Here is a 25536-nt window from a genome sequence, read left to right on the forward strand (position 1 = left end):
GCTTCCTAGCTGAAACCAAAAATTGCCAACATATGTACGCACTGCTTTTATTAGAGAGACCTACCATCCAAATTTCGTTAAAATTGCTCCTTAAATAAGAAAGTTGAATGTTGCACATGCGCAACACTATTTTTTGCGCATGCATTTTGTTTTCTTTTATTAGGAGGACCTACCATCCAATTTTCGTTAAAATTGCTCCATAAATAAGAAAGTTGGATGTTGCACATGCGCAACTCGATTTTTTGCGCATGCATTTTGTTTTCTTTTATTAGGAGGACCTACCATCCAAATTTCGTTTTAATTGTTCCATAAATAAGAAAATTGCATTTCTGCGCATGCGCAACACGATTTTTGCGCATGAATTTTGTTTGCTTTTATTAAAGGGACTTACCATAGAAATTTCGTTTAAATTGCTTCAGAAACAAGATCGTTGCGTTTTGCACATATGCAACACAATTTTTTGACTTTGACAATTTTTTTCTCCGTTTTTTGATAATATAACCCGGCCCAATTTTTTGTAGGTTGTACACAGGAAAATAAGGTCTTCCAAATAATAGAATAAAAATTTTAGGTTGCTATTTGAAAAAAAAAGTTCGATGCCGTTACGGCGCTCCAAAATTTTTTTTCAAAAATCCGGCCCGTTATTTTTCTGTTCGGTATGCCTAAAACATATATACAAAATTTCAACAAAATCCGTCGAGCCGTTTTCTCAGAAAATTGCCAACAAACGTACGTACGTACGTACATACAGACGGAAAAAATTTTTATTCTTTAAAAGTTGCTTAAAATGGTCTAAAACGTCGACATTTGATGAAATTTTGAAATGTTCAAAAAACGGCTATCGCAATAGCTACCTAGCACATGCTAGGAAGCTAAAAATTATTAGGTAAATCCGTTATGAAGAATCGCTAGAAAATATTTTCAAGTTCTAAAAGTGACCACCAGAGCGTGTAACTGCCATCTTAAATTTTAAAATTGCATTTTCTTTCAATTTCGCATAATAAACTAAACATTCGTTTTTCACATTTTTAAAGAGAACCAGTTTATCTATCTTTTTCGTAAAAACAGAAACTCAGTTATTCCAAAACAAAGATGGTGTTCAATTGTTTTTGCCATAACCTGCTTAAACTTTTTAACCGTCTTACCGATTTGAACAAATTTGGTATCGTTGAAAAGAGCATTCCTGAGGAATAGGAATCAACCAAAATATACTTAATTTAGTTAAATCCTTCTTCGCCAGGGGGCTAGTTTTGACAATGTGATCCAAAATCCTAAACAAATCAAATGAAATGATATGACTTTTTCTTTATGAAAAAGTACCCAAATAACATCCAAAGAGGCCAGTGAAAACCGTTTTTCAAAATCTCGTTCCTAACCTCAAATCACAGATTGGTATATTTAAATCTGTGCTCAAATATTGGGAAAATGAGATTAATTAATTAATTAATTCAAATGCTTAAATTGTACCTTAAATTTACTTTTGATGTATTTCCGGTATTTGTCGATGGCGCGAAAGATTGTTTGGAAAAGCACCCTACACATTTAGGTAGGCCTTGGAAAATTAAACAAATGAAACACGATGCATTATAAAATAATAACAGTCGTAATTTGTAAATTATTCTGCTGTGTTTACAAGTTCCCGGGATATGGCCGAGGAACAGTCTTATTGGGTCACCCGGTACATACAGGGTGTTACATGTAAGTATGTAAAAAAATTGGGTAGTAGAGGGGATCAAAACAAGCACACTTTTTCCAAATAAACCGAAGGTCCAATGCGTTTCGTTTAGCAGCAAAGTGTCGAAATTTTAATTTCTTCTTCAAATTTTTTCTCAGCGAAGGAGGTAATGAAGACATTAATGAACACGTCTTCATTACCTCCTTCACTAAAGAACACGTTTCACTAGAGATGGAACAGTACATCCAACGAATTTTTTTTCAGCAACCATAAGAGTTACAATAACTGGTCCTACGCCGTTGAAAAGGTTTTCGGGTATGTCCTTCCCGATTTTGCAAAAAATTCTCATAACTCCTACCACAAAAAGGCGCAGCACTAAAGGGGGGCGCGAACATGAAAAACCCCTACATACCAAATTTAAGCTTAAATAATGTTATTTGCGACATTTTCAACTAACTACAAGCGAAATTAGATAATCCTCTATAGTAGGCGGGGGACACTTTTCAGGCCGAAGGACCAATCTTCAAATGAGTATAACTTTTGTTTGAAAAGAGATTTTAAAGACAATTTGGCCCTTAACTCAAGTAAACTTCGTGGAATTTTCTCCATTTTCGTTGTGCGACCAAGAATTGCAGTAGAAGTATTTTTTTTGTAAATTTCACCTTTTTTTTTGGGTGGCTCCCAAACGAAATAAACTGGGTCCTCAGTTTATTTGGAAAAAGTGCTTGTTTTGAATCCCCTCTACGACCCAATTTTTTCGACATACTTATATGTACCACCCCGTATAATCAAAAACGTAATCGAAAGGAAAATAGAAGGAGAATAATTTATCTAACACCCGTAGACCCGAATAGGCATGGGAATTTTTTTCGATATATCGATAGGTATCGATAGTTATCGATATATCGAATAACAATAGGTAGAGCTAAAAAAATCGATATATCGATAATCTATCGATATCGTCGATAATCGATATATCGATACCTATCGATATGTCGATAACTATCGATATGTCGATAACTATCGATATATCGATATGTCGATAACTATTGATATATCGATATGTCGATACTATCGATATATCGATATGTCGATATCTATCGATATATCGATATGTCGATAACTATTGATATATCGATATGTCGATAACTATTGATATATCGATATGTCGATAACTATTGATATATCGATATGTCGATAACTATTGGTACGATAAAATTATGTTATTGTTGAGATTTCAACGAGCACTACTATTTTTATTAATAAAATCCATTTTCGGGTTTACTCTCGTGTAAATTTACTATTTTTAGTTGCTCGACGTTTCGGAAACTTAACTTTGCTCCCTTTCTCAAGAGAAGCGCTACGTCACATCATCATCCATGCCAAATAAACGCAGTAATAAAATCTTTAGAAAATAGATCTTTTCGTCTTACTGACGATTGCTCAAAAAAAGAAGCATTTCAAAAACTTGAACAAAATGTTGCATCAAAATGGCTACTCTTTAGATAAAATAAAGAAGACAATCAAAGGGTGTAATCATAGCCTATGTATCGGTATCTGATTGATGGTTACAGAGGACCAGTCACAAAAAAACAGAAAAAGCTAAGAACACTTCAAATTTAGATATACAGTTTCAATTGATTGACATTTACGAAATCTAACAAAAAACTCTTGATAAAGGTAGCAAAGAAACGTCGAGTAACTATTAATAGTCACTTTACACGAGAATAAACCGGAAAATGGATTTTATTAATAAAACTCGATAAGATAACTATCCCTGTCGATAACTATCGATACGTCGAATATTTCTCTCAAATGAGGCGTGCAATTACCGCTTAATTACAGCGGTAATTGCATTGTAGAAAGCTAAAGAGCCCTGCGATAATTGCACAGTTAATATGGTAACTCCATTAAAGTTGCAAGAACTGCATTCGGTTATTTTCATATTTTGTTAAAAGAGCCCTCTTGTCTTGTCGGGCTCTGTCGCTAAAATATAAAAGTAAACTCATGCAGTTTTTAGACACGCTTTCAAAAAAATTATCGGTAATATTATATCGATACCTATATATTAAAAACTATCGCCATAACGAGAACTATCGATATACCGATACTTATCGATATAGCGGCAGTTATCGATCTTTCGATAGTTATCGGTGTATCGATAACCATCGATATTTCGATAATTATCGGCATATCGATAAGTAAAATATATCGATAAGGTAAGTACCCGATACTTATATCGATAGGTGAAAACAGTTATCGCCCATCCCTAGCGATAACTATCGACATATCGATAACTATCGACATATCGATATATCGATACCTATCGATAGTATTCATATATCGATAACTATCGAAATATCGATAACTATCGATATATCGATAGACAAATCGATAACTATCGATATATCGATAACTATCGACATATCGATAACTATCGATATATCGATAGGTATCGATATATCGATAACCATCGATATTTCGATAATTATCGGCATATCGATAAGTAAAATATATCGATAGGTAAGTACCCGATACTTATCGATAGGTGAAAACAGTGATCGCCCATCCCTAGCACCCGAAGGCAGCATTTTGAGACAGCGGAAGCAAGAGCGGAGGCGGAAACTCAAGCGGGAGAGGGAGAGCGAGAGAGAGAGGGAGAAGTTTAAAGTATAACGATGTTCGTGAACTCTGCAAAAATTTTACATTATTTTAAATCAGCATTCCAACTGTAGCATTGTAACAGCAGTTACATTTCACTAATTTTTGGTTGAGAGAAGGCGTTGAATATTGAATTATTTCACCTGCCTAATTTGCGATTCGAGTTCAAAGTTTGATGTAAAGTAAATTAATAGACACATTGTCAATAAAGTTCTCATTAATTCGTTGTATTTTCCTGGACTTATTCAACTTTAACGGTAACATAGTATTGGATTAAATTGAAGATAGTTAATTATTGAAAGCTGTAGTAAAATTCCTACACGCATGTCTTTGATGCAGTGCAATATTTCAACAAAGCATCCCGCCCAATGCTGTTAATTAAGCACACTACAAATGCACATTCTTGAAATATTCCTTTTAGCTTTGAACATGAATCTAAATATTTCACTCAGGCAGTTAGTTAGTTCAAGATGCAGTTTATTATAGACTCTCCTAATCGTAATGTGGTATAGTACCTAACCATACAATGTTATAAGCATCTAACAAATGCCTACTTAGTATTAGTAACATATGATAAAGCGTGCTTACCTTTGACAGAGGGAGATTAGATGACAAGTTCGCTAAGGCGGAAGATGATTGATTTGAATTATTGCTATTGGTATCTCTCAAGTATATTTGCCAGGTCGCCGTTGAATTGAAACTCTTATCGGCGGCGTAGCATCGCCAAAGACACTGAATTAACATAGCGGCGGCAGGAATTTGTCGGTTGAAATGCTTCTGACGTTGCTTTTGTTGAACTTTCAAAGCGAAGCCGGATCCCAGAATGCCCTGTAAAAGAATTAGATATTTTCAGGATTCGGTAATGTTAGTTTGATGAAATTGTGTACCTACGCCATGAATAATACATTTTTCACTGAAATGGAAGCACAAACGGCGCAATTTGGAGACAGCTGACACAAAGTTTTTTTTTACACTAATCTAAATCTGAATATTTGGAGCTCGTTTATGAGAGGCCTAATGAACAAAATTTCGTGGACACCTGCAAAGGAAGCGTATATGTTGTTTCCTTCAGTATCTGCGAAATTTATTACAGATCAAATTGACATTTCCTGTGTGCACAAACAGAAGTACAAAAACATATAATGGGAAACATAAAAGTGAGCATCCCAACAAACCAAAAAATTGTTTGTTAGCTACTTTACGCATCATCTGAATAAATCATGTGGTTCGGAAAAGGACGTATATTACTATGACTACGGTAGTACATTATCGCCTATTTTCGAATAGGAGTGCAAATACAGGACTCTTTCAATACTCGAGTAATAGCTTTTCATGCGGAACGAATTGTACGCCGCGAGGAATATTAAAATCCACATTTCCTTCCGTTCCCTTGTCACGCTTAAGATAGATTTAGAAAATTGATTTTTTTATAGCGTGTAGATACTTTTTTAATTTTTACAAAAATGCAGGAACAAACGTAATGAATAACTTTAATCATCTCGCAAAAAAATGAATTGGTTTCTCCTAATGGAACTGTGAGATCAATATAACTAGATTTTCAATCGCAGGTCTAACATAGCGAGTAGGAATAGGAAATTCTACTTTGTTAGTGGAAGGACTTGTTCCATTATTTCAGAAATTAGTTGAAGCCTGTACTGAAAGCCAAGGTCAAGGAATTTTCTTGATATCGTTTTAGGGTAGTTCTAAGAGGAAGATTAGTTTCTTATTAAAATTTCAACTTGGCCGAGTCGAAATAATAAGGCATCCCTTGGTTAGAAAAAGATATTTCAACACAAGACATTTTGACATAGCTTTATTGTGTATGAGAAAAGCTTTTGCGAACTTGAAAATAACTACCACCAAGATTCATTAAGCATTAATCAAGTTGTGGTGAAAAATCTCGAAAATGCGCTATGGTTGTTCAAGAACATATTATATATGTAGACTTTAATACTAGTTTTTATACTCTATACGTAATTAATTAGGTTATTTAATTTTTATCTTGCGTATACTGTTGTGTGAACAACATCTGGTAGACGTAATTTCGTTTTAAGCACCAAAAATAATGACGGAACACCCTGTATGTGACAATTTTCAATTTAATAAAGTAAATCTGCGGGGTTTGTTTACGAATAAGCACAGCATTGATTTATTTCATTCGAATTTGTATTTCCGCAGTTGCTTTTCCACGTTAGAATTAATAGTAATTGTGTAATTAGTTCAATTTAAATAAGACGCGTACTGTATAAAAGGTTTAAGTGCTTGCGATAAGAACTTTTGATATCAAACGAAAGTAAATTAATTTCAACGAAAATGAACATCTTGTGCTGGTGTTATCAAGTCTAATTGTCCTGAGGAAGGAGATTATTTTCTTGTAGTATTTCGTTAAATACTGGAATCAACTAAAAACAGGACTGGGTGGTTCGCGACGGTTGAAAAATCGTGTACGTTTTTTGCGCTATTCTTGTTCGGACTAACCGCCCGCTTTGATTAGTTGAAAACGTAGTTTGAAATTTTGTGCAGAAGCAAGTTGACAAAAGTTGTGTGCGAAGTTTAAAACGGTTTGTGCGATTTAGAATCTATCAGCGTTTGTGTGTGTAGTTAAGGGCACCTTGTTTATCGCAGAGCGACCAGATTATTAGGATTATTAAAAGAAAAAAAACTGTACGTAATTTCCTTATTTATTTGTTGACCATCTGCGTGCGGAGTAATTTGTCTAAACAAGCTTCAACAAGTTCATACTAGTCTTGTAAAAGGAGCCATCTTGGGCTTTCCAAAAATTCTATTTTAAAAATTAAATTTTGTGTAGGTGTTTGCTAATTTCCTTATAAGTTTATTTTAAATTTTGTACTTTGGCATTGATATCATATGGTTTTTGTGTAACTGAATTGTCGTGGGAGTAAAAATCAACAGCTATCTAAGCTGCCGACGAATGCTTTTGAATCGTTATGTATGTAACCCGTTACATGCGTCTGTAAAAAGAGCTTAGTGGAATTATAAATGCAATTTAAAAAATATTATTTAAAGGCAGTTGAGATGGATTGAAACGATTTTGTTTAGGTTAGCATTAATTGCAGTATCGTAATATGGATTATGATTAAGTCGTAAGGCTTTTAGATAAGATACAAATAAAAATAAGGGGTTTGAACCGGCTGGTGGAGTCATAACTTCAAATGTTCAAATCCCAGGATAGCAGTAAAGTGAAAGTAAGGTGCTGAAAAAGGGAAAGTGAAAGGTGTGGACGAGACACAATTCTATCTATTGATATATTTTTAAAACTACATACAGTGGTGTACGTCTGCTGAGTCAAGGGGCACATATATATTTTTTAGCAATCACTATTTTTTATTACATATTCTTAAGGAGCACATATTTTAGGCTGCTATATTCAAAATAGATTACCCTAGATTGATATATAGTGAAAAATAGTGGTTGGCATTACGCCACTGCACAAATTCAAAGTGCATAGATAGATGGCAAACTTGTTATAATTTTAGAGCGTTGTTGTTTCATTTCTTCGAATTCAGTGTTCCAGACCAAACTTTCACCCTGTATACCTACCAAGAAACAATGTTGTTCATTGCCATTAAAACAAGATATATAAGTGCCTAATTCTTTCGTTTTGATTATTCGCGTCATTAAATCCTTTCATTTCTTCGAATGCGCAAAAGTCTCTCGATTCTTCAGTTTCTCAGGTTTGTTTGTTTCTTCAAATTCGTTGGAGTGTAAGATAGAGATTAAGATTCATACAGTTATTCTTCGGACCCCTCGATTATTTCGGATCCTTCAGTCTGAAACGGGTTCAATTGAAAAAAAAAAAAGAATTTCTATTTATATAGTGTAAACGTCACGTAGCCGAAATAATACCCAAGAAAATAACTGGTTACCCTGTATATGCCAACGTTTTAATTTCATTTAAATCTGGAAGATTTTATTACAAATAAGTATAGAATTAGTTTATTTAATCAGAATTGTTATTTTAGTGTTTAGTTTTCCATTTTAGAATTGTCTTTAATTGCACAATGTCTTGTTTAAATTTTATCTTTCGTGTAAATTTGTTTATTTAAATTGTAAGATGTGACAATTGCGTCATTTAAAATTAAGGATACATTTAAGTGCTATCTGGTCATGTGCGATAAGGAGTTTGAGTGGTGTTCTGTTAAATACGAAATTAAACGTTGTTTGTTAGTCTAAGGCAGCTGTCTCGCTGCCATTGTTTATTGTCTATGTTTATTGTCATTGTTTACTTGAATTTGTTAGACAAAATTTGTGTAATTGATTTCTTGGAATTTTCGGAAACTGATCGAGGCTACTGAGTCTACTAAATTATTAATTTCGATTCATTATTAGGATTTTGCTTATACCGGATGATTTTTTATTTATTTGAGCTAGCTGGTCAGGTGTTTTGTGTGCGGTGTAGTTGACCGCACGCCCTTGCACACACCATTCTTCATTTGGCGCCCAATGTAGGCCACAGCATTATTTATTTGGCGCCCAACGTGGGACCACAGCAACATAGTAAACTTAATTATTACTCATTACGCCAGCGACATTTTAAGCAGTAGATTAAAGGTGAGGACATGAGTTTATTTAAAATTATAGCGAGAGGTAAATTACTATCGCTGTTGAATTAGAAAAAACAGACTAAACCGCTATCATATTATCCGTAATGCACGTAACGTTCTTATCGAAATATAACCGGAGCTATATAAGCGCAACGTTTGGAATGAAACAGCAGGTTGCACAAAACTTTGAGTTTCTGCACAAAGTGACGTTCTTGTTCTAATTCACTGAACATCAAACCAGAGTTCTTCTATTAAAAATTTAGTTCCTAGTTCTTCCTTTTTTTTAAAAAGTGGATGAACCTAATCACAACGTAATCAAAAATAATAAATCATCTTTACTACGTTATTTACTTTACAGGTTAGGTGACAGATGACATTTCTGACAGTCTCTGAGTGATCTCCAATTCCCACACAGTAAATAAAAAACTGTCTTTCAACCAGTTATAAGTTGGAACACACCACTCTTCAAATTAACGAATAACCAATTACCCAAATCTCCGTCGCACAAAAAGGCACCTTCTGTTCAAGAGGAGTGTGATCAATACATGAACTTAGACGGAAAAAGTGAACAAAAAATTGAGTAAACACAATTTTCATCGCGAATATTTTTCCATTAAAGCAATTTAAATAATACACTTTAAATAAATTATAAGATTTCCCGTGGAAACAGTTTCAATTTCACAAATTTCGATAATATCGCAACTTTTGCCATCTTTCCTGTTTATTTCAATTTCCCTTTTATAACTTCGAATTTGGTTCCGATAATGGAAAATTTAATTTAATATCCTAAGGGTTTTTTAATCTACCTTCGGATTCGGTAATATCGTGTAGATAGACCGTATTGCTTGCCGAAATGTACATTTTATTTGTTGCGCCTTTCCACGTACGGGAAAAGTGTCGTGCATATTTTAAGAAGTATCGCAATGGAATTTTGGTTCAACAAAAGTTTTCGTACTAAACGGAAATGGTAAATGCAACAAGAGTACTTCAGGCGCATTCTTCCTTTACGTATTGAAAGTTGAAAATTTAATTTTCTAATGTTGTCGTATGCCTGATAACTAGTAGAATGAAGCAATTGATTTGTAAGTTTTAAAGGGAAAGCGTGTCATTAAGTCTATGGTCACAGATAATATAACCTGTTGCCTTATACTTTTTGAAGTATACACCTATTATTTCAAGTGCTTTCATTTAGAACGCGGGCTCTGGATCGATCCAAAACAAAGAGTATCAAGGAAAAGTTCGTATACCTATTTCAAAACTGAAAATCGCCCTAATTAAATAATGATGATAATAATAATTCGTTGGACGTTACAATTAATACTACGCATGCAAGTATCAGAAGGGAGGTTTCGAACAGACTAACTATCGAGGTTCCAGTACAGGCTTACTTGTTTAAACGTGTGTAAAATTATTATACAGGCAGAAAGGTTCGTTGGCGTGCCTGCACTGAAACATGAAACAAGTTTGAAACTTTCACCAGTTTATTGTAAGAACTTAATTTGCTTAATTTGAGTTTCAAGAATAGCAAACTATGTGACTACTTACACGTGCTGTTATGGGACGTCTATGTAGGTATAAACTAGCGGAGAGCACATTATAAAAATATAACTAACCAGTACGGATCGTCTATGATTGAACAGCGGGAGACACGCATCAAACACTACTAATGATAAAAAATGGCGTTTCTTTTTTAAATAGAGAATTAGTGTGTGTTGCTAACAAAGCCGTATCCTTTCTACGCATGTATCGATGGATCAAGATAAGTCCCCTAGAATACATACATAACGTCGTCCTTCCTGCGCCAGTTTCAGTCGTGTGACGGGAATGATTCTCATTCTATCAAAGGACTTATGGACGGACAATTACTTTGTTTCATGCTCCGTGCGCAAGAAAGCTAAATTAAATTTACGTTTTACTATTGTTATCGTAAGTAGTTTAGAAATGCATAAAAATACTACTTCATGATACATGTATTTAACTTAGCTTCAGTATGAATTCCAATAAGTGTTTGGCAAAGAAATTTGTTCGTTCGCCGAGCAACATTTATTATTTCGGTTTTCCCTGCGTTGTGAAATAATTTTAGACCGCAATAAACAAGTATCTTCAGGAATGGATTAAACAAACATAGCTTTACCTAGACTATGATGTTTCATGCTCCCCTCCCCATTGACCGATTTGGTAATAAATACAATAAACGTCAATGTTTACTTAGTTCAACAAATACATACACCCCCCGTACATAAATGATGGGAAAGGTGACGTCCTATACAAGTAGTTAATCATGGAGTTGCACAAGATTGATGTCTGCAGGAAAATTCTCTGCCCCAGCTTGTCGCGACATAATGCGAAATTAATGGGGTATACATGATTGTACGGCTAATTCAGATCAGATATTATTCAGGGCATGAGAACTGAACGTGGTTTCTGGCAGTAGATATGTCTGGCAAATTGCTTTTCTAAAGATCAGATTGGTAAAATTGGCGGCACTGATTAGCTGTTAATTTGGGGCGCATTTTTTGTGATTAAAGATAGTTGGGGGGGGGGGTTAGTTCGTAGAAGGTAGCGAGAGCACTTGGCTCAAGTCACACGGGTGCTAAGTTGGAAGCGCGGCAAGAACGCGTTAGACCGGGCGAGTATCAAGAGAGATGTGAAAAATATGAAGTCATAAGCGAGTGCGTGTCAAGATGAATGATAAGGATTCTCGTCGGGCTAAGATAAAGGTCGTGTCGAATTCCAAGGGTGGGTTTTAGTGCGTATTGCGTGAATTCGTGTCGACCCAGCAATGTCAAGTCACCTATCCGTAGTGATCACTGGGAAAAATTGCGAGTATAGCCAGTAGTTACTTTCACTTACAAACGCAAAAGACGCATCAAATGCTAAATCTAAATTCATATGTTATTAAATAAAGGTTAATCCATGCTAAACGAACAAGTATAAATTGTGCACAACTCTTGTGCAGATAAAGCGCATTTTTTAACCGAAATAGCTTTTGTTTTGACATCACCAATGGATATATTTCTTGCAGACGTTTCAATCGCCCTTTGGAGTACCCTCTTCCAACAATCCGTTCTTGAGGTATAACGGAATATACCCGATCACAATAAGAGGTCGAGGAGGAGGGCTATGGTTGGTAGAAATTAATTCCTTTCGTTGAGACCTTTCATTAGAGTACCATGAAGGACAAAACTAGTTCCACTCCCCCTACAGCCCGTACTTTGATAAGAGGACAGACAGCAGGGTAGTAGTTGGTAGAAAACGGTTCCTTTCGTTGAGACCTTTAATTAGAATACAATGAGATAAAATTAATTTTTAACCCCCCCCCCCCCCCCCCCCGCACCGTCGCACTGATCTCGAAAAAGAGTCGCATAGAAAGTTATAGTTTTGTACAAACCAATTTATCTCGATGAGACCTTTCATTAGAATACCATGAAGGTAGAACATGTGTTTACCCCCCCCCCCCCCCCAATCCCATTTCCTAAAGTTTAACTTAGCACCCCTAAACGCATGCGTATGCAAAATCTGAGACCAATTGGTTGTCATATATAAAAGCTATGCACGTTTTAATTTCAAAAACAGCATCTCAGGAAATAATTCGTGAGAAGGCGCCCCTTTTAGACAGCGAAATTTGATGGCCGTCTGGCACACCTTCAAGGTATAAAAATGCGGGTTGTAATAATTTCACAAGTACATATAAATTATTATTGGTTGAATATCATTGTAATTTTTGTTTGAAGGTCACCGTGGTTTTCAATTGTCTATTGTTTAGTTCGTGGTACCCATTTATTAATGCGAATTGGATGATCATGTGGGATTATATTTTCACTTCCTTTTTTTGCGTACTTAAGAGCACATGTCTGCACCGCTAAACTTTTCAATGACGGTGTAATTGCAAAATTTGCAAGTACAAGTATTATTTCTGGCGATTAACCGCATTTTTTGGATTAAGATACATTTTTTTCTCATGTTGGAGGCTATAAATTGAACCTAAAATGGATGCATACGTAAGTACGACCAATTTCTCTTAATCATATGTTATCTGGTTGAGTTTTTTCTAGAATTTCGCCATGCAAAGTTTGAATCTACCGTTGTCGCACTATTTTCTTATGAATAACCCTATTGTTGGCATGGAAGTGTTTTGAATTTCGGGTTTTGAATGGGGTTGATATGTGGTTCCTTTACAGGGTTTTCAGTTTCGGTAGTTTTATTTCCAACAGAATTAAGCATAATGCAGTTAATTCTCAAAATGGGGGCGTGTGCTACACCAAAGCAATTAATTTCTAGACCTTTCCCATAGATTCGACTGTATTCTATCTTTCTATGGGGAAGATCTAGAAATTAATTACTTTTTCATTTTATTTTCAAGTTATAGTATTACATCCACGTTTACATGAGTTCAATAGCGAAATTATATTATTTAATGTTTCCTTTATTCTATTAATTCAGATAGTAATTACTGGATAATTTCTCTTTAGCAAATATACCAATTTTTATTTAAATTTTGAAAGTCATTAGTTGGATTTTGAACATCATGATTTTGGATACGCAATAGCTTAACTCACGTCAAAGAGTAACACACAGATTTCAATAATTCAAATCAACCATTTACTAGAAGCTTAAATTAGGTATACTATTCGTTCCGAGATTTATTTGCAATCTTTCTGGTAGTATTGTGAAGTTAGATGTGGTTGTTTCGACATCGACTTTTCCACAAACGGCAGAGGTACACGAAAATCGAATTGTGATTGAATGAACTACATTGAATTCAGAACCTGGTACATTTTGTAACGTATTTTTTCTTAACAATTTTAAATTCCAAATTTATGTTCGATATTCTTACGCCATATTTCCTTTGTAAACCTGTTTAGTTGTGATGTAGTTGGTTGAGTATTTAGGTTTTATTTACTGTGGTTCTTTATTTTCCCGCTAGAGGTCATGAAGAGGTTTCCGTGGTTAATATTTTCTTCTGAGCGCATACTACTACAACAATTCCCTGTACAGAACAAATTCGATCGTTTGCTTGTAAAGAATGTACGCCATATTTTTTCTTAGATTTTGCGTCATACCCTTTTAAAAGGCCGTATTATATTTTGGTGAAGTTTTTCTCTTGTGATTTGTTTTCTATGCTTTATTGAAACGCGTATTGCATACATATGTACAAGTTCTAAGGCACATTACGGTATTTACCCAATTTTTAGACCTTTTTTATTGCTGGCTTATTCTTTCCTTTACTACATCTATTCGATTATTGCCGTCTCCATCGACGCCTTGGATATTACATGGACCCGCCATCTACAAGTATTACGAAACCTTTTAGTGATTATTGCTTTTGTGTATCGCTTCGATATTTCTGACTCTACGTACAATACCTTTTTGTCGCCACGAAGATTTCATCTTACTCACACTACGATCTGGTCTCCGTTATACTTGTGTCGTTACGAAGATTCAATCGTGTTAGTTTGATTACGTTAGAAGTGTTTATTTACATTTTGAATTATTTTGATCACTGTTGTATAGAAATTTAGTAAAGTAGTTTTCTCGACGTTAACGTCACGTTTATGTTTTATATCACCGATTTGTACCGACGATTCGTTGTCGATTCAAATTTTTCTTTTGTTTAGTTAACGTAAATTGATTATTAGCTCTTATTGAGTGTTAATTACGATTTTAGTATTCGAATTACCTGATTAGTGTCAAACGTGAGACATGACTAGCGCAATATTTATATGCCGCGCTATTCACTATCCCTCTTGTTTTTTTTGCTTGTGCTTTTATCTGGTACGGATAAGGCAGAAAAGCGCCCTTTCTGAGACCGAAAGGTTGTTAAAAAGCTAATATTTTTATTTTTGACGACTCCTTGATACGAATTGAAATTACTATATTTGTTTGAATAGTCATTTAGCCATTATAGCCCCTTTCGGTAAGTATTCTTTCGTCTCCGGTTCCTATCCGGTTTACTATATTTCCATTTTGATTCGTCTACCTCTACTTTTCCTGAGCTTAACGTGCAAGGTAATTTTGTTACATTTGCTCAAAGTGAACGTAACAATTTGTTCATTTCCAAATGCCCCGATTTTTCACTTTCACTTCAGTGGAGCTTGCATAGTAATTATTCCTCTACTCACTACTGAACTGAATGGATATAAGCGCAGATTACCGTACAAATCGGTGATACAGGCAAGGTAACTGTCGTAGTGACGACAAGAATGTCGCGAGATAAAATTACGCGACCGTTAGCAAACTTGTCAATAACTCCGTATAGGTTAATGAATAAACAATGGTACCTATAAGTTTCAGTTTGTTTACACGATGTCTCTTTAGTTTTGTAGTTGATACACTCGTGATCATAATTGGTTTAGGCATGTTAAGGTGTAAATTTACCTATTCCTTAGTGCAGGGACTTTTAAGTAAACAGTAGATATTTGAACACAGCTTAAACTGTTCATTAATGTAAACGCGCCTTTATGTTTAGGCACAAAGAAATCTTCGAATACGTAAGCGTTACGGTCATAAATAACGACCTGAAGTAGAGTAGGAAGAAATTACATGAAGGTTGAAGTGGAATGGGAAGAATGAATTTGTTTTATTCCATTGTAGGCACTTGTATTTTTTGTTCCTTTGTTTATCGTACAATGGAATTAAATCATAAATGAGAAGGGACAAAAAATGCTGTACTTCAACTGCCACAAGTATTCCGCCGTTCCCTAAAATCTAAGACTATTCGCGGACTTGCGCTTTTCTGTCGCATGATTGTTTAGTCGCAAAAATAAAGCTAATAAATAAGGAAGACTTTTTTTATATCTCCGTTAGTTATGAACCAAATTGCATGAAATTCAAACTGGGTATAGCTCTGGCCACATAATACGCAATGTCAAAAGTTGGGTCTAATCGATTCAACATTCATATAAATGTCGACTTTAAGTCCACTCAATTGATAAACACACTTCATTTGGCCTCTCCGTCATTTATGAATCGAATTTCATAAAATTGAAACTGGGCATAGCCAGTACCATATCAAATGTAATGTCGCCGCTTGCCGCCGTCGTGCATGTTCTAGTGTTAGCATATTCAAATGATGTCTTTATCCAAGAACAAGGTTCGCAGTGTGCATGGCCCATGCGTTAAACCGAGGCCTACGATACTTACAGGCCGGAGCGCTCGAAAAAGTCACGTGACGTTAGGAGTCATATGAAATACATTACGGCTTATGGAAAATCCGTGCGCGGCTCCACTATTTATTTTTTTACTCCGGATCCGTTCAACATAGAGCCACGAAATTTCAATGAGAGCTTGTCAATAGTACACACAATCAAATTATGGTGTTCGTTAATTTTTAATAACACTAAAAATAATTAATTTTTAGGTTTAAAGTATTGATGATAAAACGATGTTAGTAAATCCGCGTTTTTCTATCTTTACATCATCATATTTCTTTTTCTAGGAACTATATCGTTATAATCCTTTCGGTGTCTTAAACTAGAATGATATGCGCCTCCAATTATGCGTATATGATGCCTTATCTGATATTAGTATAGTTTTAACAGGCCCTACAAAATCGCGCATTTATTATCCGCGCAGAGAAAAATTCAACATGCGAGAAACTTTTTTGTTATTGCTATAATGAATGAATGAATTGTGACCAAAGGACACAAAAATGTTCTTCTGAAGGAATTTTTAAGAAATGGTCTCTTGTTTCCTTTTTTTCAGCAGCTGAAGTAAATAGCGCGATTTCAGAATAAGTGAACGCGCAAAGGAATTATTATGTTTCAAATAATTGTTAGTAATCGATTTCCAAATTGTGTTTGTGAGATTCAAGAGGAGTATTTTGCATCAAAGATTTTGTTTCGTCGTGTAATTTAGCAGAAGATGAGGCGATGTTAAATATAAGTATTGAAATATTCTAAGATTTAGAAAACGACACAACAGTTACTTCTGAAAACGAAAAAAAAAACGGCACTGCCTATTCCTTACAAGCTGTACTTTTTACTAAAACTGCTGTAAGTTGGATAGAAAATGCTATTTTTTAAAACTTCCTTATTCAAAAGGTTATTTTTATTTATTCATAGAATGAAGATGAAAGCCTACGATACTTACCAGGCCTCTTAGGCGGACAAGGCAAATTTCCCATTTCACTTTAACACGAGAAGGTATAACTAAAATACTTTATGTACTGCAAAATTCATATAAACGAAGATATAAGATATAATATATACGCATAATTGGAGGCGGATATCATTCTAGTTTAAGACACCGAAAGGATTATAATGATATAGTTCCTAGAAAAAGTAATATGATGATGTAAAGATAGAAAAACGCGGATTTACTAACATCGTTTTATATTCAATACTTTAAACCTAAAAATTAATTATTTTTTGTGTTATTAAAAATTAACGAACACCATAATTTGATTGTGTGTACTAATGACAAGCTCTCATTGAAATTTCGTGGCTCTATGTTGAACGGATCCGGAGTAAAAAAATAAATAGTGGAGCCGCGCACGGATTTTCCATAAGCCGTAATGTATTTCATATGACTCCTAACGTCACGTGACTTTTTCGAGCGCTCCGGCCTGTAAGTATCGTAGGCCAAATTTTTGACACTCAAAACCAAAAAATATCGGTACCCACGGAATACTTGGACCAAGCCCTTTCAAACGAGCCCCACATCGCCCACATCGGTTCAGTGGTGTAGAAGAAGTACGTGTGACGGACGGACGGACGACAAAGTGCAGCCAATTGCGATTTTTCACTTTGAGGAAAATACTCTAAAGAACGTAATCAAAGAACGGCACAGTACAGGGTGGAAATTTGATCTGGAATACTGAATATAACTTCAACATAAAATTTCTGTAAAGAAAGCATCCAAAATTATAAAAAGTTTGCTACCAATCTGCGTAATTGGGGGCCAGTGGCGTACTTCTGCATGGTTAAGGGGGGATTTTTTTTACTAGTTGTCATTACATATTATTACAGAGTACCTACACTTTTTTGGATGTAGGAGCATAAAAGCATTAAGAATATTTTGTGGTTCCCATACAGAAGCAGCGATCGCCGTGATTGTTGCGCGCGCTCCACCACCGGAAGATATATCAAAGGTATTGAGACTCGAAGGCAACGGTGAATTTAACCCATGGTTACACACTCGTACGTCAACAGAATTGTAGGTAAAGCGTCTCCGAACTTAGCTGGTCGTTACATTTGGATTAAATTAGAACTAACATTAAAACTAAAAATTGAAACCCTAAAAGAAAATAAAAGTAACCCTCTTCGTTGATATGATAAAATGTACATACTTCTTATGTAAGAGAGATGGAGCAACAATTATCGATGGAAAATTGTGGTATAGCAGATGACAGCCTGACAACCTAAAGAAATGCAAATGGTGGTACTTACACTTTTAGCAAAAAACACAAATTATATCATCCCTATTGAAGTTTGTAGGTGAATCCGTCCTAACAATATTTCCGGAATCCCCAAATTAATGAATCCAATTGCCAGAGATTAATAAAATATGGATGATGACAATTGAAATTCTACGCGTTCTCACTAACGCCTCAGCTGTTGGTTTTTAATGAAGTGGAACCTGATACGGCTCTCGGCAGAAAGAAAATAAAAATCTATACGCACTGCGCGGTAAAATTGATCAACTTTTGTGTAATTTGTTGGCGCGTTTTTGAAAAAAAGTAGCGCTCATATATTCACTTTGGCTGTTCGGTCAGTCGGTCTGTCGGTTGATTAGCTGAAAAGGTTTTTTAAGTATAACTCTCGAAGGAATCATCGTCATTGGTCTATTAACGTACGTTAAGGGGATAGGCTTTGTTGTCAACTGTGTATGATTGGTTGTTATAACTGGTAAATAAAATCGAATTTGTTATAACGCTTATTTTATATTTTCTGTGGCGATCGATTTCGGCGAAATTCGATCATCAGGCCTAGCTATGGTTATTGTTATGGTTTATGGTTGTTATAATTTTGATTTGCGAAAGGGTTTTGTCGTAAATAGGACGTTAACAAGAAAAGCGTCGCTTTTTGCCACAGTCAACGCACAACTACGTTTCCTTGAAAATTTAAATCAGCTTTTTAGCCACAATCAGAGAAAAGTTACGTTTCGATGAAGATTTGAAATCAGCTTTATGTTAAGTTTAGGGCCATAGTGCGGCCAAATTAAAACAGTTTTTTTGAGTTTTGAGTTTACGCAGTATTACGTTTCGTTGAAGAATTTATTTCGCTTTGGATTATTTGTGTTGAAGCTGTTTAGAGCCCCTTCTTACCAGGCGTTTTTTGAAGCGGCTGGTAGCGTGACCCCTTCACACGGTGCGATTTGCAGCGCCACAAGTAGCAAGCGATTTTCAGAAGCGCCTTCATGCAACAAAAGCGCACGTACCAAAAAGGGGCGTCGTTTTTTTAAAAAATGGTGTCTGGTTTGAGGAGAGTTGATTCACTTGTGTATCATTTACCTTAGTAAAGAGCGTACATATGTACTGATATTTTGTATTTAAAGCTAAGTTTGTTATGTTCAAGATTGTTATTACTGATATGTGGGGGGTTGTAGTTCGACCTTTGATCGAGCAATCCTTATATTATATAAACGTCTCGCCAGGAATGATTGCCTGTCACAGTACACTTGATCCCGGCCTACAATCTATGTTTTTCTAAAGATGCAAGCGTCAATGTTGAACAAAAAGACTTTTAGTTCAATATTGGCACGATCCTATTCCGGAAATCGCTCGCATCTTAAGAAAAACATAGATTGTAGATCGACATAAGGTGTGCTGTGACCGGCAATCTTTCCTGGCGAGAGTTATAGCATCCTTGGGTTTGACCCACTATATGTTAGAAGTCGAATTTCTCCTCTGTGCTGGGGAGAAGTTTTGTGCCGTGTTAATAAGTAAAGGTAAAGAGCTAGCTAGGTTTTTGTTTTGGTATTTTGTGTGCGGTCTTTCTGGCCGGATCAGTGCACACAGCAATACCTATGTTTGGCGAATATGCAGTGACGCTTTGCGTATCGCACCAACATGCACAACCATATTTTGCTATTGAACAATAATTTACAGAAATATTCACATTGAATAAAATTTAATTAATATTATACTTAAGATTAGGGACACAATTATTCAAAAAGTGTGTGTGTATAGTGGGTTGTGCTGATCCTTAATTCGACACAAACGATTGCGATTAAACCCGTCTTTTGTGTTTTATGTTTGTGCGTGAAATCAGTTGAAAATTTTGAATTGTACATTAATTGCTGTTTACGAATAAACTTATCTTTACCTACCTACTACTGCGCTCGACAGTTTGAGAACCCTTATTGCTGCGATGATCAACCTTGCAGTGTATTGAGCTTTCGTAACTACTGGACCAGTGACCTAGTACGGCATTACCTGTATAAATACTTTTATTTGTTACTCAGTTGTAAACGTTGATTAACAAGACAAAACGCAAACGAGTAAACGGCATGTTTAAACGCTACTGACTTGTAAAACTGACAGCAGACCTGTAAAAATTTTACAAGTTAGTAATCTAGTAATTTCATTGGCCAGAATTAATGCGACGTCTCTGTTACATGGATCACATGATATTGTAGACATTTCTTCAAGATCAATTTAAGAACTAATTATTTACGTTTACTATTGTTTACAAATGAGTAACAAATAAAATATTGTACATTATACGCCAGGTAATAGTTTTTACTGGCTCTAGGAGATGACAGGCTCGCCTAACAGCTCGCCAGTCTCGCCTTCTCCTATCGCCAGTAAAAACTCACTTACCTGGCTAATAATGTAAAATACTATAACAATGCCTAATGTCATATTCGCTCTACCTACAGTAAATGGATATTTTGTGCACCAAAATGTTCGAAAATGAGGTGGTTGAGTTGTACATGACGGACAACTTCCATTTTCCGCATTTGAATTTATCAACACGAAGCTCAAAATCGATGAATTAATTAAAATGCTAGTATTTGTGTCAGCCATCTTCAAAACATGTTCAATGTATATTAGCGTACTTATATCAAAACAGAGGGGACGTTTGATATACTTTAATTTGGTATAGCACAAAGAACAGAAAATCAATTCGTACCCGTAATTAATGGATTACATAATGCGATTTATAAAAGCACTTACAGCTGGAAGCGCAAAAAACGAGATGGCAAAAACGCTAAAACACGACGCGACTATTTTGCCCATCCACGTCTTTGGAACTGTATCACCATAACCTATTGTTGTCACTGTTATCACGCCCCACCATAAGGCATCGGCGTAACTCGAAAAGTCGCCCTTATTCTTTCCGTCCCCCGACGTTCCTTCTCCCGCATCCTTTTCCGCTAAATACACGAAGTAACTGCTAAAGATAAGGCCTAAGAAACCGATGTACAACGTTGTAATTAATTCCTGAAACAGAAAAACGAACATTAGTGATTACGACTATCAATAATAAAACTTACGTCACGTTAATTACATTAAGTTTAGAATTACATCCATCGATCAGCTTTGCCCTAGCCAACACACTTGAATTATATCAAATTCGGATGGATATAGTCGGCCATCACGCACAGAAACTTTCTAATTATAAGAAAATCAATTTTGCAACATTTAGTTTAGTGAAATTATATTTCTAATGAACAAGCAACTACGCTAACCGGGTGATTTTGCAACTGAAATTGTCGTCACATTAATTATTTACCGCATTGCGAACCCTTCTTGCAAAATTTAGCTAGTAGTCCGTTGTACATATATATTGTAATGTAAATTCTTTATTGCTAACCTTTGTAAAGCATTTACGCATAGACTGGCTATGGTGACATTTTTATCGCCTCTCACGAATATACGAATATTGATTGATTAATACAAACGGAATAAAATAGCCAAGTCAGTCGCTGTCGCTGGTCGCAGGCCTGGCCACCCACATAACAACCAATGCAATACATCACTGCGTCCGGATCGCCGCCGGCGCGACCAAGTCGCAAACTTCACCGTGACCTAAGTCCGGCCACCGCATGTTACTATTGTGGACAGATAATAATTGTTTCGTCTACCGACTGATTGCGTAATTTTGTGCAATCGCGTGAAATAAAAAAAAATGTATTGATTTTTTATTCGTCAACCTTTGGGAGTTTTGTCAATTAAGAAAAGTTGTCGTGCAGCTTTTTTTTCTCTCTAAATTTTTGACCTTGTTGTTCAACCAAACAAATCACTAAACGGTATATGACACCCTACTTACTTATATATCGTCCTTGTGACGTTTTTGATAGTAGAAAGCATGAGTGTTATTATACAGGGTGAAACGAGGGCCCCAGAATGATATTTCCTTTCTCATTTCTTTCCTCGGAAATCATAAGAAGCGCCAAGAAGGATGGGTATATCCGTTCCGACCTTGACCCTTTTAGTTATTCTGAACTATTTTTTTGCAATGTTTGCGTCTGATCTGTTGATGAAGAAGATCCCTACTTAGAGAAAAAATCATCCAAATATTTATTATTAAATTTAATGTACAGTTTTGAAAATGCCTCCACCGTACCACCATACGTTTTGAATACAACAATAACAACCTGCCGTGAAATGCGGCCTTATCCGTAAATTAAATATTTGAATGGAAATTTGGGTTTCTACGACGCGTAAAGTTACGTTCCATTATGGTCCTAAATTTCTTCGATTTTGTATATTGGTGTGTCAACAACGTCATTTGGACGTTATTTCTGGTTAAACGGCAAAAATAATGACGGGACACCTTGTATATGAGAATTACTTCAATTTTTTGAGTGCAATCCGGTGGGTTATTTACGAGAAACCACAGATTTGGTTTGTTTTATTGGAATTTTCATTTCAGTGTTTGTTTTTCCTCTGAGAAATTTGTTAGATTGTGGAATCTTAGTGTTAGTTTTATCGCTGTTGTAAATTTTTCAATTTATATAAGATGATACATCTGGTCAAATTTGCGTTAATTAAAAAAAAGGGTACATCTGGGTGTTTGCGATATGGAGTTTTATCTGGCAAAATCTAATTAACGCACGTGTTCTTTTGCGGATAACGGGAAAATTCAGGTGTTTCGAAGTTTGGCGTGTTCTGCTGTGATTGGTGATTTACTTGAAAATTCATAAAGAAGCAGTTAATTTTATGGTAGAAGTGGCGTTCTCCAAAATACTGGAGTAAAAACGAAGCTGCTGCTGTTTCTGCCGTTGAGTTTTGCGACGGTTAAAGAGCGCGGGCAGTCAGTCGTATTTGTTTACTTGAAAACGCAATTAATCACTCTTTAAAATAAATTTGTGCAGAAGCAAGTTAACTAAAGTGGTTTAAAAACTTTAACACGTGCTGTCCGATTACGAAACAAATTTTGTCGAGTTTAAAAATCAAGCAGTTTTAGTGCGCAACGAGGCTTTTTTAAGGTTTTCTTCTTTTTAAAAGTTAAAAGTTTCTACCGCCCGAACAGCTACAAAAAATTTGACATCTTATTCAACAAGTCAGATTTTATCAACACGTTCAGTGTTATCAAAAACAAGTGAAGTTTTTTGAAGCTGTCCGCGAGCCTTTTTGTCAGTTTAAGTGAGCCTGAATATCGCAATCCTTGTACGACCAGATTATTTGTATTATGAAGAAAAAAAGTAATTTAAGATTTGTTATTTTATTTGTCGACCGTCTGCGTAGGGTCAATTATGTCCAAACAAACTTTGTAAGCCTTTTTTTCTTTCAGGAATTTTCTTTTATTTCTTTTATGTGTCAAAAAAAAAATGAGAGAAATGGCACCTGCAAGAATTCGAACGCATCAAAAAATGTATAAAAATTAGTTTCTGCACGGGGGAAGTCACTAGAAATTAGGTACACAAATTTATAAAAAGAAACGGCGTACAAAAATATACAAAACTAAAAAATTCAAAATCGAAAAATTAAAAATAATTAAAAATGCAAACATGAAAAAGCAGGGAAACCAGCAAGATTAGAAAACTCGGTAAGCGTACGAAGAGAATTAAAAAATGAACAAACCAATTACGAAAGTTGCAAAAATTGTGTAAAATTAAAAACAGACACTCGCACTTTAAAAACATTTACAATTACTAAAAATTATAAAAGATGTGTACACAAAAATTACAAAAACAGTAGACAAGAAAAAATTCCACCAATTTGGAACAAGTCACTGCAATAAATTGGGTAGATTAAAGTTAAAATTTAGAAAAAAAGTAAAACAAATCCAAAAAAATGGAAAAATAAAAGAAAACCACTATAAAATTGGTTTAACCAAACATCCAAATAAAAACTTCTAAAATGTATAATGAGTTACTTGTAGTAAATTAATTGTAAATTAGTATGTATCTAGTTATATAAAATTTAGAAACCAAAAAATGTAGAAAAATAAAAAAAATTCAAATGAAATTGTGGCCAAGGAACTAAGTTACGAAATACGAAATAACAAAAAAACACATTTCAAAAATTCAGAAATATTAAAGACACTAACATTTGAAGATAAAATAAAATTCCTAATAATTAAAAAAAAAACAAAAAATGTACACAATTTAAATAAAATGTAAAATTTAAAACATTCAAAACTGCCAGCAATTGTGACCAAACACCCAAAGTCGTTCCCTTGATAAAGAATTTATTTAGGAAATTATAAATCAGAAAATTTCAAAAACTTTTAAAAAACCCAAGTAAACTAATTTTAGCTCTTATAGTTCCAACGTAGACGCGATGCAGCAGGTGAAGAATTTAAAGTGTATCAACAATTTGAAGAACCGGTAGAAATGTAGAATCCCAAGAATTTTACGAATCTGATGGAACTGAAACGATCTGAAGCATCGGTCGAGTTTAAGAATCGGAAGATTCTTAAGAATCCAATGAATTTGAATAATTTCAAGATGAAAGGAAAATTCTGAAGGATCTTAAAGGATCTGGTGGGTTTGAAGTAAAGCATTCAAAGAGCCTAACGAGTACAATTGACAGAACTTGAAGAAATGAAAGAAATAAAGCAATACAGAGTTCGAAGAGACGGAAGAATCCGCAGAATCATAAGAATCAAGTTGGAAAATATGAAAAATCAAACGAATGTATAGATAAATATTGGAGTAATCAAAAAATTCGAAGAAAATTAGGAATATGAGCAGCCTCTGATTTGAAGAAACCGAAAAATTTAAGAAAATCATATGGGTAACAAAACCATCGAAAGGTCTTGGAAATCTGAAGAACCAGAGAAAAAGACCTTTAGAAATATTAACAATCTCAAAGATGTAAGCAGAATTCCGAGAATCCTAAACATCTTAAAGTTCTGATATGGGAAGAACTATAAAAAAACAACAAAAGAATCCAGTGGAAACTGGAAAAACTGAAAAACCAAAAAAAATCTAAAACTGAAAGCATGAAAGATTTGAAAGAATCTTAATACCAAAGGAAAACTAGAATAAAAGAACATGAAAATGCTAGAATGTGATAAATCTGAAAAATGCTAAGAACAGAGAGAATATAAAAGGTCTACAAAACCGAAAAAATTGAAAGAATAAGAAAAACCTAAGCCCGAAGGTTTCGTTTGGTTTGGTCCGCTTGACCATATATTTAAGAAAAATGGTTGTCATATGACCGGTTGAAGATGGAAGTACGAAGGCCCTTATAGAAAAACGACAGAGCTCATGAGGAACAAAAACTGATCTGTTGCA

General features: G+C 34.9%; 1 protein-coding gene across 1 annotated transcript in view; it reads right to left on the reverse strand.

The window, feature by feature from the left end:
• The window catches only part of LOC116167896 (potassium voltage-gated channel subfamily KQT member 1-like), an 85221-nt gene that overhangs the window by 20001 nt on the left and 39684 nt on the right, over positions 1-25536 (reverse strand). Inside the window, exons 5-6 of the mRNA XM_031483490.1 lie at positions 21023-21289; positions 4925-5164 (exon numbers count right to left, since the gene is read on the reverse strand). Coding sequence (XP_031339350.1) covers positions 4925-5164; positions 21023-21289 — 507 coding nt within the window. The remainder of the gene's footprint in view (positions 1-4924; positions 5165-21022; positions 21290-25536) is intronic.

This window comes from Photinus pyralis, unplaced genomic scaffold (assembly GCF_008802855.1).
Source record: "Photinus pyralis isolate 1611_PpyrPB1 unplaced genomic scaffold, Ppyr1.3 Ppyr1.4_LG4, whole genome shotgun sequence".
In the NCBI taxonomy this organism is placed as follows: domain Eukaryota; kingdom Metazoa; phylum Arthropoda; class Insecta; order Coleoptera; family Lampyridae; genus Photinus; species Photinus pyralis.